This window comes from Triturus cristatus, chromosome 5_2 (assembly GCF_964204655.1).
Source record: "Triturus cristatus chromosome 5_2, aTriCri1.1, whole genome shotgun sequence".
NCBI lineage: Eukaryota > Metazoa > Chordata > Amphibia > Caudata > Salamandridae > Triturus > Triturus cristatus.
The window spans coordinates 505,670,016-505,684,054 of NC_140588.1; the positions used below are offsets into that span (position 1 = coordinate 505,670,016).

The following is a 14,039-nucleotide window of genomic DNA, read 5'->3' on the forward strand; positions in this document are numbered from 1 at the left end:
CGCAACATGTCACAACAGCACATAAGACTCTAGCATAGAACCGCACAAAACATTCCTAAAATTCTGCATGGCATTAAAAACGTAGGCATACTATAATCACGCAAACATTCTGGTATTCTACATTTAGCATGGCATTGTGAAATCGGCTTTGAAAACATTAATACAGAAAACAGCATTAACCATGTCAACATTAGCATAGCATTTCTTACATTAATACAACATTAAACTTGTCAGCATAAGCATAGCATTCCTCAATCAAGTACAGCGTTAGAACGAGTTCCAGCAGCTGCAGGCATTCATTAAAACTGGCCCTTCACTCAGCCTGAGCGCTCAATGCAGGTATAAGCTTCACGATGATCATCACACAGGTCCAACGCTGCCTGCCACCAGTCCACTACAAACCATTGCCTCTTCCAAACATGAACTGCTCCAGTGTACATTAGCAGCTGCTCGTTAATGTGTTACACGAGCCAGTTCCATCGTCGGGAAACTGTCAAGGGAATTGATTACCAAATGAATCACTCCCCCTCAGAAGCAGCACATAGGAGTAACCAGATAGCAGTCATAATCCTGTGCAATTCAATAGCACGTGCCCTCTTCCAAGATGGCACCTCATGTTCGGTGTGATAACTCGACTCTAGAGTCCTGCACAGGTCAGCTCTCTGCACGCAGAGTACAGGTCACTCACCCATCTGCAGCTGCCTCCTGGGAATCCTAGCTCGAGCCAATGCCCCGGCTCGCAACTCCACAGCGCACGCACTCTTGGCTGCTGCCTGGAAACCTCGCTCGGGCCGATGTCTGGGCTCGCACCTCACAGCGCATTCACATAGCACGCTGCGACACACGGCCAATGTGCAGTCCTGCCACTCGAGCCATTGTGGTGAGTTCGTTTGTAAGTAAACAACCCAAACGCAACGGTACACACTCCGATAAAAGTAAAACCTCATTCATTCCCAAAATTTCATAGAATTACCTTATGGCATAATTCCAGTCCAAAGTTCAAAGCCAGGTCAACGCTGAATGTTTTCACTTGCCGCCAGTTTTATTTCATCAGCATACACAACACCCACGCCCCTCCCATAGAACACCATCCCAGGGCAGAGTAATGTAAGGCTGCAATTTGGGTTGTGTTACACTGGATTGATCAAGCCACTCAGGCCCACACATGGGGGCCTTGCATGGGTTGATAAATCAAATTTAAGGGTTGCGTTGCTATTTCACCCTGTTGCATGGCACAAAAGTGACTCAACCCTAAGATAAATATGGCCCCCAACATCCAACATGACAGATCCTGGCTGAGCCAGGAGAGACTCTCTTCTCACTCAACTACACCAGTGGCCATTATAGTTCAAGCTCATGAACTACAAAGATAAACTACTCCACTCTCTAGGACTGGATTCAGGCTTCTCATAGAGGGAAGACACAAGAGGCCCGATTTAGAGTTTGGCAGATGGGTTACTCCATCACACATGTGACGAATATCCTGTTCACCTTATCACAAGTGCAGCTGCCTCTACATCTCCGACAATCAGCATCTCTGCCTCAATTCAGGAAGGACCTCAAGACCCGGCTCTTCGACTGAACCGCAGATCCACCCCCCTGCCGCCCCCTCAGTGCCTTGATCCCCTTAAGGGTGAGTGTTCTCGCTTTACAAGAACACTGATTTATTGATTAATTAAATCCTATGGTACTTGTAGTAGTGTTGACAGGATACCAGTCACAAAGTGGAGTAAAAAACAGTAATGTTTGCTTTCCGCTGTGAATAGACAGCTGGCGGAATTACACCAATCCTGGCATAAAACTAGAACATTACTCAAGAAAGTGCCTTTTGTTGGTTTGGTATAAGTCTGTTCACTAGTTGTCAAGAAAGTAGTGCTACAAAAATGCCTCAGCAGGTGCTAAAATGGTAAAAGCATTAAAGCTACTCGGTCATTAGTAAGCTTAACGTCCTTGGACTTGGCATGGAGGACAGTTTGCGGACCCAAGCTAATTAAAAAGTAACAAATCTGATTGGACAAGGGAGCTTTTTTTCCCCATTGTCCACTTGGGTCTGCAAACTCTGAGCTTGCAGCCACTAATCCATGAGGGGCATGGTCCTATTTCCTGAAAGAAAAACTAAAGGCCACATAAGGGGGAATGGTAGGCACACTCTGACCCCCAAGACTAGGTGAGGGGGTCACCCAAAGTGCTGCGCCCATGTTTGAAATACAAAATGAATTGTGTGGCAGTGTTCGCGAACACCTAACAGGTACCAGACCCATGATGGGGCTCCTTAGAAAGCCAGCAGTTCAGGCAGGCTACATGTGCCTTTTTCGGTGTGTACAGTCTGCAGCTTCAAAATTTAGTCCACAGACTATGAACACATTTAGGAAATGTTAAAAATAAAATGTTGTCTGAAAACGCATGTCCACTCAAGTCTGTACTGGTATTAGAGCCAATTAGAGGAAGGTACTCATATTGGACAGAACCTGTTCTTAAATGCGCTGAATCCGTGGTCTCTATTCCGAGGCTGAAGACTCGAGCACCTAGCAACAAGAGAAGCGCTCCCTCTGCAGCCAGCAGCTTTCTTCCGAGTCTGTGGAATGTCTCTTAAATTAAAGAGTATTATGTGATTTCCATTGGCTGAAAGTTCAGGTAATCTTTCACCTCATGAAAATGTGCATTTTCCTTGGTAACAGGAGGAAGAGCCACTATTTTAAGAAGTGTAGTGGATCTGATCAGGTGATGCTGTTGACTGCAGCTGCATTGAGAGAAACTACAGCTGGAAGGGTGAAGGAGAGAGTCCCAGACCATCCTCTGCTGCTTCGGAGGAGGAAGAAGAACTATTGTTAGCAGAGTGAAGCTATAGAAAATCACATCAGAGACTCCTATGTGTGGGAGTTCTTCACACATCCATCAAGGAAAATGAAGCTGAATGTAAGAGGTTCATCTACAAGCTTTATGACCAAAACGTAGCACCATGCAGAGAGTAATTTTTTCCTTTCGAACAGCCACAATGGAATGACACTTCAGTCTGATGCATGACAAAGATTGCTGGAGGTTCTTGTAGGAACAGAAGAAAAAAGATACACCAAAATACAGGAATCAAAGAGACCACAACATTTTTCCTGAGAGCTGCTGCAGAAGTAGAACAAGACAATCCTCATCCGAGCATTTTGCAACTCTAGTGCAAAGAATGACAAAAACAATTTCTGATGCAAGGACAAGGAGATGAATCCCAGGCTTGGGAATCAAATGATGGAAGATCATTACACAAAATTCTATCTGTAAGGAACAAATAGTTAAACAGTTCATAAGTGGTCATTTTCCAGCAAACGTTTTTATAAAAAAAACACAGGGAAAACTAAAAAAAACAAAGTACCACCCCCCACCAAAAAATAAATATTTTGACCAAACAGAGCTTTTCTCAATAAAGAAATAGACGGTAGAAGGCTGTATGTAAGGTTGCAACTGCAAGGCCTGGTCATGGGCTATGCCCTGCTGCAAACCCTGGCTGTGCACACTGAAGCCTTGCGTAACAGGGATTGTGCGCTTGTGGTGGGTCAGCAGCTGGGCCTGGTCAAAGGCCAAGGCCTGCAGCCTAGTCTGCAGTTAATATGTTTTTATCCTATAAGACTGTTACTTGGAGTAGCATGCCAAAACAATGCATAGATCAGTTGCGTTGGTAGGCAAGGAGGCTTCTTCTGGACAACCTATATCTATAGTGTTCGAAAATTGCAACCAAACCGAATTGAACACATGTTCCTGGTCTTTTCCCAGTATAACAGATGCTCATAAATTGCTAATTTTGCCATTCCAGGTCACATTTGTTGTAGATGCTGCTCAGTGGCTGGTTCCACTCACATAGGAGGACTCACTTATCCATAATCGTAGTTTTCTAAGATGTTTCTGAATTCTTTCCTGAAACATCATGTAGCATGGTCAATCCTACTTATTTTGGATGCTGCTTTTGCACTTTGTGGGAAGAATTGCATCTCAAAATCATACCCAGTGAGTCAAAAAGTTCAGGTAGCTGCAGAGCATTCAGCTGAAGTCACAACCATTCCCTCAACCATGAATCATATTTAAGCCCTTCCTTTCTTAAATTTGGCCGGGATCTAGTACAAATCACACAAACCTTTGAATTGTGTAAATTTAATTTGGCCTTCTGTATTCTAATTTTCATGTGGATGTTTGTAATATTATTTCCACTGTATACTGAAAAAGTGAAACCCAGTTTATTCTCATAGCTTTTTTTTAGATTGACATATAGTTGCCTGGGAGTGCAATCGCAAGTTGGATGACGCGGCATTCCCAAGAGGGATATCTCTCTGCCCAATTAAACAGACTTGGTGTTCCTGCACCAAGATTTTGCAGCAGGAATATTGGATAGGATTTTACCTGCTAGAAAATCGAGCTAGTAAAATAACTTTAGGCACGAGTTAATAGTGCCGTCTGGCATGCCCCCCTGTCCCATCCAATCCCCTCGTAGGGCAAGGGACAGAATTTCATGTTTCCCGTACCAGTCACACCCATGCCCACTACTCTCCTAGCAATCCCCTACCCCGCATCAGCTCCCATGCTCTCATTTAGCACCTACTCAGAGAAAATGGACAATGATAGCATAAATCTGCACAGGAAAGAGGAGACTGTGGGAAATTGATATGGCAAAAATATGTCTACATGTTTATTCCCAATTCCTTAAGGATTAACTCATAATAGGCAAATTATGAAGGTGGTAATGAGTTAGAAAAAGGAAGATGTAAAGGACTCATATTCAACAGCAGGAAAATATACCCACTGCCAGTGAGGGGCTACATCATGCCACTGCCACTTGGCAGCTGAGTATGATCCATCCCCAGTGCAGTGGATAATATTGTAGTGTTACTCTGCTGAATTCAACGGCCGCCCTGAGTGACAGCTGGGAGAACATCTGCTGTTGTGCAGCTAAATCTCTGATGCCAGAAATCTAGGGGCAGATTTTCAAGAAAGTGACGCATCTATAGAGATGAGTCACTTTCCTTGCGCCACCCTAAAAAATGATTGCGCCACCACGGATGCGCTGTATTTACAATACGGCGCCCCATGGTGGAAAGATTGACAGATGCGTCAGAAATTCTGCTTCAGGCAGGCGTAAGGTTTTGACGCAGTGGCGTCCTAAAAGTGACGCAGTGAAATCTTGTAGATTTCACTGCGTCACTTTTACGAGGCTTTCCTGCATAGGAACGCCCCCCTGCATACATTATACCTGACGCAGGTATAATGTGATGCAGGGCTTTACAACGTGACGCATCTCCCTAGATGCGTCACATTGTAAATAGGGCGCATTGTTTGCTCCGCCGTTGAGTCAAAAAAAGTGACACTATGGCGGCGCAAAGAGGCACAGGGGGCTTGTAAATCGGCCCCCTACTCTGTTTAGACAGGAATTCCAGCTGCAAACAATCAGTGCCAGGTGTAGCTACACTTTATCTTGGTTGAAGTGGGGAGCTTTGCCTGTCTTTGAGATAGTGTATTTCAAGGCTTCTGTAGGAGTGTTTCATGGTGTAGAAATGGAGCTATCTTGGTTAGGTCTAAGGTTTTTTCACATCACAATGAGTGAGAGATCTGAGACCCCTTATTTGTATTTGTCACATTTTGTATTCTGTCAACAACGGTAGAAAGAGTATACTGTGACTCGTGTATCAGAATGTGGAGTGTGCAGATAATTAGAAAGTGAACTCACTCTGGGTGCAGCAAATACAGCCAGATTCACTATACAGAAAATCAACACAATACAGGAGCCCTTTTTGTATATTGCTAGGGACAAAAACAAAACATTATTGATGTATTCCTACATAAAGATGAAAAAAGATTTTCTCTCATGTGACTTATATCAAGTATTTAAACTGCCAAGGCTTTGCGAAAGAGGCTCTTGCTGATTAATATAGCTGCCCCTAATTTACTAACTTTTTTAATCTACCGTTCCAGCTTGTCCACATCCTCATCCTGAGTTAGTCTCCCAAGTAGACCATTGCCTCTATTCAGGGGTATTAAGATGATTTAGGCCCTTCATGCATTCAATACTATCAAGCATGTCTCTGATGTTTAGCAGGATCATTTTCAATTTTGCTGTATTTTGCTAGCAGGAAGTATTGTATCCTTCCAATGACAGCCTGCAACAGCGGCGAAAAACATTGACCACTCGAGGGAGAACCTTGGAAATCAAACCTGAAGCAAAGTCCAAGAATATGAACTTCAAGAAGGGCCTGAAAAACGGACTTATTCAATTTAGGAAAAACCTTCCTACCTTGGGATACAATAAGGAATATCAGGCTAGGCACACCATCACTGATTAATTGTAATTGTAAGTGAATCCATATAGCACTTACAACCCCTGGCATGACCTTTCCTAATTGGTCACTAGAAGGAAATTTCCCACCAGTTTTCATATTTTAGAGTATGTTTGGTCTACCTCATGCAGCCTTTACTCTATGGGATGGCTTACTCTGCTCTTGCACTTTATTTTCAACTACCCAGTCATATTTTCTCCATTCATGCACATGAGCCCTGTGCTTCAAATATGGGGTGCGCACACAAACGGATAAACCATGTTTCTTCTCTAGGTGCAATTTCTGCTGTAAATATTTTCTAAAGTATACTCATCCCACAGCAGTTTCTCTTAGTCTCCAACTACCTTTCCCAGGCTTTTGAATTTTACTACATAAGACCTTTCCTTATCTGATATACCAAACCACATACTCTCTAGCATTGCCATAATTCGCACCTTCTTTTCACATATTGTTTCAAAACAGTGGATTGATTAGATACCCTTCCAAACGGTTTTGAGTTGCGTGACAAGACTCAATCAATCAATCAAGAAATTTGTAAAGCGCATTACTCACCTGTGAGGGTCTAAAGGCGCTGGGGGGAGGGGTGCTGCTACTGCTCCAAAAGCCAGGTCTTGAGTAGCCTCCTGAAGGACAGTAGGTCCTGGGTCTGCCGTAGGAGGATGGGGAGGGTGTTCCAGGTCTTGGCGGCGAGGTAGGAGAACCATCTGCCGCCGGTGGTTGCTCTTCGGATGCGGGGGACGGTGGCGAGGGCGAGGTCGGCAGAGCGGAGCTGGCAGTTCGGGGTGTAGAAGGTGAGTCGTCTTTTGAGGTATGCTGGTCCGGTGTTGTGGGTTGCCTTGTGTGTGTGGGTGAGGAGCTTGAAGGTGATCCTCTTGTTGACTGGAAGCCAGTGCAGGTCTCTCAGGTGGGGTGTGATGTGGCTGTGGCGGGGGATGTCGAGGATCAAGCGTGCAGAGGCGTTCTGTATGCGTTGTGGACGTTTCAGGATTTTGGCTGAGGCTCCTGCATAGAGGGCGTTTCCGTAGTCCAGCCTGCTGCTGATGAGGGCCTGGGTGACCGTTCTTCTTGTTTAGGTGGGAATCCACTTGTAGATCTTGCGGAGCATGCGGAGGGTGTTGAAGCAGGAGGATGAGACGGCGTTGACTTGCTTGGTCATGGAGTGTTGAGTCAAGGATGAATCCCAAGTTGCCTGCATCGTCGGTGGATGTCGGTATTGCTCCCAGTGCGGTCGGCCACCAGGAGTCGTCCTAGGCTGAGGGGGGTGGGGCCGAGGATGAGGACCTCCATTTTGTCCGAGTTCAGCTTCAGGCGGCTGTTCTTCATCCACTCAGCGACGACTTTCATTCCTTTGTGGAGGGTGGTTTTGGCGGTGAGGGGGTCCTTGGTGAGGGAGAGGATCAGCTGGGTGTCATCGGCGTAGGAGATGATGTTGAGGTCGTGCTGTCGGGCTACGTGGGCGAGCAGAGCCATGTAGACGTTGAACAATGTTGGGCTGAGGGATGATCCTTGGGGTACGCCTCAGATGACCTCGGAGGCTTTGGAATGGAAAGGGGGGAGGCGGATGCTCTGGGTTCTGCCGGAGAGGAAGGAGGTGGTCCAGTCCAGAGCCTTGTCTTAGATCCCTGCATTGTGGAGGCGTGTGCGTAGGGTGCGGTGGCAGACAGTGTCAAAGGCGGCTGATAAGTCCAGGAGGATGAGGGCCGCGGTTTCGCCATTGTCCAGCAGGGCCCTGATGTCATTGGTGGCGGCTATGAGGGCAGTTTTGGTGCTGTGGTTGCTGCAGAACCCGGACTGTAACTGGTCCAGGATGTTGTTCACCTCGAGGTAGTGGGTCAGCTGTCTGTTGACGGTTTTCTTGATGACCTTCGCCAGGAACGGGAGCAGGGAGATGGGCTGGAAGTTTTTGAGGTCCCTTGGATCCGCCTTGGGTTTCTTGAGAAAGGCGCTGATCTCGACATGCTTCCAGCTCTCCAGGAAGGTCGCGGTTTTGAATGAGATGTTGATGGCTTTGCGGAGATGGGGTGCGATGGTGGCGCTAGCTTTGTTGAAGAAGTGGTGCGGGCATGGGTCCTACGGAGAGCCGGAGTGGATGGTGTTCATTATTTTGATGGTGTCGTCGTCGTTTATGTTGGTCCAGGTGAGGAGGAGGTTGATGTGGGTGGTGGTCGTGGGGTCTGAGGTGTCGGGGCAGTCAGGTTTTTGAAGCTGTCGTGGATGTCTGTGATCTTGTGATGGAAGAAGGTGGCAAGAGAGTCGCACAGGTCTTGCGATGGTGGGATGCCGTTGGTGTTGGAACTGGGGTTGGAGAGTTCCTTCACGATGTTGAAGAGCTCTTTGCTGTTGTGTGCGTTGTTGTTGAGGCGGTCCTTGAAGGAGGCCCTTTTGGTTGATCTGATGAGGCGATGGTGTCTGCGGATGGCGTTCTTGTGGGCCGCGTAGCTGTCCGGTGTCTGTTCGCAGTTCCATTTCTTCTCTAGTTTTCGGCAGGTTGGCTTGGAGGCCTGGAGGTCTGCGGTGAACCAGCTGGGTTTCTTGTTAGTGCTTCTGTTGGAGGGTTTCTTGATTGAGGCAAGAGTATTGATGCAGTCGTCGATCCAGTGCCTGAGGTTGCTGGCGACGGTGTTGGAGTCAGTGGGGTCAGCGGGTGGACTTCGGGCAAGGGTAGTGTTTAGCTGGTCTTCGGTGATTTTGCTCCAGCTGCGGTGGAGGATATGTGGAGTGTGGTGGTGCCTGGTGGGTTTCCGGAAGGTAAAGTGGATGCATCGATGGTCGGTCCAGTGGAGTTCGGTGGTGTGGCTGAAGGAGACATGGGCGCATGCAGAGAAGATGGGGCAAGCGTGTGGCCAGCGGAGTGGGTGGGTGTTGTGACGAGGTGTCTGAGACCGAGGTTGGCGAGGTTGTCAATCAGGGTGGTGGAGTTGGTGTTGTCGTTGTTCTCAAGGTGGAAGTTCAGGTCTCCAAGGAGGATGTAGTGTGTGGAGGCAAGGGCGTGCTTGCTGACGAAGTCTGCAATGGAGTCGCTGAACTGAGGCCGGGGTCCGAGGGGTCTGTAGACGAGAGTCCCTCTGAGGGTGGTGTTGGGATCAGTGTGGACCTGGAAGTGCAGGTGTTCGGCGGTGCTGAGGGTGTCGTCGGTGCTGGTCGAAACCCTGAGGGTGTTCTTGTGGATGATGGCGATTCCACCTCCTACTCTGTTGGTGCGGTCCCTGTGGGTGATCTTGTAGCCGTCCGGGATGGCTATGGAGATGTCGGGTGTCAAGGAGGTGTTCATCCAGGTCTCTGTCAGGAAGGCGATGTCCGGGGAGGATGTGTCGAGCAGGTCCCAGAGTTTGACGGCGTGTTTGCGTGCGGAGTGGGTGTTCAGTAGTATGCATCTGAGATGGTTGCGTCCTGTCACCGTGGGCATTTTAGCGGCTCGGAGGCTGGTGAAGCTGCAGCTCCAGCAGGAGAAGGGTCCTTTGGTGTGTTTCGGGGCGGCCAGGAAGCAGGTGTGCTGTCGTCCGGTGTTGAGTGCGTGGAGGGTGCTGGCAGTGTAGTGGCGGCATTCGGTGTGGCGTCCGCGGGGACCAGGGGTCTGGCGCTGGGCACGGACGGGTGGAGACAGGCTTGCCTTAGGCACGCCTTTGGCATGCTAGCGGTGCGCCTGCTGCTCGGCCACACAGCGGCCGCCATATGAGGGGAGGTGGATGGGAGTAGCAGCTGGGAGGTAGGAACGAGGCGGCGAATGGGCGAGCAGGGGGTCGGGCCGCAGGGGACGCAGCGGCGGGAAGACAGGAGGGTAGAGCGGGCAGAGGAACAGAGGCAAAAGCGGGCACAATAACAATCACACTGCAACAGTACAAAGGAATAAGACGAGTACAATTAAGTACACTAGGGGAGCAGAAGCACAATCACAGGGAAAGAGAGCAGAGCGAGCGCAAGAGCTGATGGCCTACCACTGGCCACCAGGGATGAGGCGCAGGTGGCTGCCTGCGGGTGGAGGAGGGCTTCGACTTCAGCAAGCTGCAGCAGCGGGGGAAACGGGCACACAGGTGGCGCTGTGCAGCGGTGGGAACAACCTGCCTAAACAGAGTCAAGACTCTACATGATTTGTATAATAGGTGGGACGTGTAATAGGCTTTTCTCTTTGATGCTGATTAGTGACTTTATCCTTTAAAATATTTTGACAGGGGCTGGCATAGACAAGGATAGTTCTCTTTGTTGAAAGTAGTAAGCTTGTGTACTCCCATATATTGATGGAAGTCCTCCCATACATTAATTGGACAGATGCTCTTACTCTGTATGAAAATAGAGATAGGTCTCAAATAAGGTATGCAGGCAACTAATAAGCGAAACATTTTTTTGTGTTTTCAGACTCAGCCTTCAGTAAATACTCAAATACAGTGTCCAATTCTGGTTTGCCTTCTAGTGTTGAGTTTAATGAGTGTGCTCACTGTGTTTTCTGCTCTCTCCATCACCAACTGCAAGGACACAAATTCAATTGAAATCTACTTTACAATCCTTACTGAGGCTGCTCCTTCATAATGTATGACATGATATAAACTTGCTTTTTTACCCCACTTCTTTGTTAAAATAAGCCAGCTGTTATGGCAGGAAATCCTAAGGACTCTCACCTGGAAATTACCACATAGTGAAAAATGTATGTTTACTTTTCTATCTTTTGGTTTAAGACAAATGCTTTCTTTCTTACACTGCATTCCCACCATGCCAAAATTGCTCCAAAGCAATCCTCTTTACCTTAATCAAAAACTATCTGTATTTGCATTCACAGGCTTGAAGCGTCCTTCAAATGATACATCAAGCCCAGATCCAGCAGCAAGCCAGATAAAATTGCCAGGTGAGATGACACCATTGGTCTAGGAAATGCGACAATATAGTACATTTTGTTGTCATTGTTTTGAGGCTATCAGAGAATTAGAGTGGCACTTGCAGGAACTGCATCCTTTGCTGTTTTAAGATTTTTTTCCAACGTGGTTATAATTTTAAACCAATAATCATGTTGTTATAATGAAGAATCAAAGTACAAATAAATTATCGTATTTTATTCATGTTATGCATCATCACAGGTTCCAGTCCGCTGAAGCTTGGCATAGAACCTTCGTACAACAGCTGTTAGGAACATTCCAAGTGAGGCGCAGAAAGAGGGGGGACAGGAACATACCAAGGGAATATAATTATAACACACCTCCCTATGCAGGGAAAAATTAATGCTGATACAACATAACAAGATAAGGAAACAAGACGTGAAAACTAATTCTCAGGAGAGGTTAAACTCCAACATTGGTTTATGCGTTCAACACAACAGTATGCTAAGAGCAATAACATACAGTACATAGAAGAGAATACATACAGAAGATTGCAAGAGTTATAAAAAGTGATAATATACCTTGAAAGATAGTTACTTCATGACATATTCTTTTTGCCAAAATGAAGCATAGAGTACCCTTCTTGTTTTTCTGGTCCCCTCAACATCCTTCCCTGGCTGATTATCTGGATCATGATCCGCTTTTAGATGTATCTTTACTTGAGCAGGGTTATGAGGAACAATCTTGTCCTTGCCCCACATTTGACCATTTTCTAGCTTTAATACATTCCTTCCCACCCGGGATATTCTTATAAGTGATGAAAACCTGGATCCATCATGTTTACGTGGTTTGGGAAGAGATACTCGTTAAACAAAGGAGGCTTCACATGTTTACCTACATCATACCTGTTTTTGTACTTGGCTTGATGTGCAGATATCCTCTCAGATAACTTGTCCCTGTCCACCTCACACACACTCCTTTTTTCCTACCAAAAATTGGACATTTTAATTGTAGGATTTCTCCCTATAAGGGACAAAAAACTGAAGATTCTTGTGATGCAATTCGGTGTTTTGCTGTATGCCCATATAGTCTCTTGTAGTGCTAACATGGCAGAAATACCTGTAACTTCTGCCCTCTGCAAGTATCCTTTTACCATTCTGTTCATGCTTTTGACTAGTCCATTTGCACGGGGGAAATACAAGACAGTTCTATGGTGTGGAATCTGTAGTTCATTAATGAATGTTGTCATGAAATCTGAGGTAAATTGTACTTCATTGTCTGTGGGAAGAATTTCAGGTGTACCTTCCTCCAAATGTTATCTTTGAGAAAACTGATCAGAGTGTCTGTGTTTAATTGATGTACACATCTAGCTGTGATCCATTGTGTATGGCATTCTACCAATACAATAATTAATTGCTCTCTTAATGATTTGAGGTTTAGTGGCCCGAATATGTCAAGGGCCAATTTAGTCCATGGGGTAAAAGGAACTCTATGGGAGATAGGGCAGGCTTCCTGATTTGATGGGTTTTGACACTCTTTATGCATTCTAGACAGTTCTTAACCTTTGCCTCTACCATGGTGTCCATGGCTGGCCACAAGTACTCCAAATGAACTTTTTTTCTTGGTGAGACTGCACCATCATGTACCAGATCTATTATTTTCTCCTTAATTTCTTCTGGCGATATAATTTTCTCACCTTGGTAAACAGTATTCTTTTGGATGTCCAACTTGAATCTGACTTCCCAAAACTTTGCCAACCCCATGGGAACACCACTTGTATATGTTCCATGAGCTGTTTCAATACTTCATCTTTCAGCATGCACACCTCCCAGTCAGTCGTATTTATACTTGAAAGTTTAAGTACCACTTCTCTTTCTACTTCCTCAAAATAGTCTTCTGGTTGGTCTGATGGAGCTCGAGATAGGAAATCTGTTACAATGTGGTGTATTCTTTGAAAATACTGTACTCTGAAATTGTAACCCTCCAGACCAAAAGTCCAACGAGATCCCCTAGGTGCGGTTCTAATTGAACCTTTGGTGGTGAAAGCATACACTAATGGTTTGTGATCCATTTTGATTGTGAAGGGTATGCCCCACAAGATATCTTGAAGTTGTCTAATTGCCCAGAAACATGCCAGGGCCTCTTTTTTGACAACTGATTAGTGTATCTCTGAATACCTTAATATACATGATGCAAATACAACAACTTGTTCTCTTCCCTCCACCACCTGCGTTAAACTGGCACCTAAGCCTTTATTGCTAGTGTTGGTAGTTAAAACTGTGGGTTTGTTAGGGTCAAACCTGCCTAGCGATGGTGCTCTTGTTATACTCTGTTTTACTGCTTCAAATGCTGACTGACAAACTTCACTCCAAGTGAAAGGTACTGCTTTTTTCAACAGATTACATAAAGGCTCTACAATGGATACATAGTTTTTCACATATTTCCAATAGTATTCTGAGAGCCCTAGAAACGACGTCAGTTCCTCTGTATTCAAAGAAGATACTGTTTTCTCAATGGCCTCTACAAGATTTAACTTGAGCTTAAAACCCTCTAGGAAATTGTGTGGCCCAGATACTCCACAGACCCCACCCCAATCTGACATTTTTGCTTCTTAATGATGAGTCCCACTTCCCTAAACCTGAATACAACTTCTCTTAGTACAGTGTTATGTTCCTTTTCGTCTTTGCCGTAAATTGAGATATCATCTTGAAAACACATTGTACTTGGTACATCCATCAGCTCATGCTGCATTATTCTCTGAAATGCAGCAGCTGCTGAGGCAAGGCCAAAATACAACAAGCACAGAAAAGAGTGCCCCTGAGACCATAAATATGAATATATTCACTTAGAGCCTAGACACAGTGCGTTGCCTACGCTTGAGTTCCACTACAGAACAATGTTACATATAGAGAATTTATACGACTGT

General features: G+C 46.0%; 1 protein-coding gene across 6 annotated transcripts in view; it reads left to right on the top strand.

The window, feature by feature from the left end:
• The window catches only part of PDE1C (phosphodiesterase 1C), a 1,636,609-nt gene that overhangs the window by 1,583,726 nt on the left and 38,844 nt on the right, over nucleotides 1-14,039 (top strand). For all 6 annotated transcript variants that reach the window (XM_085607513.1, XM_085607514.1, XM_085607515.1 and 3 more), the window contains one exon: nucleotides 11,080-11,145. In XM_085607513.1, coding sequence (XP_085463639.1) covers nucleotides 11,080-11,145 — 66 coding nt within the window. The remainder of the gene's footprint in view (nucleotides 1-11,079; nucleotides 11,146-14,039) is intronic.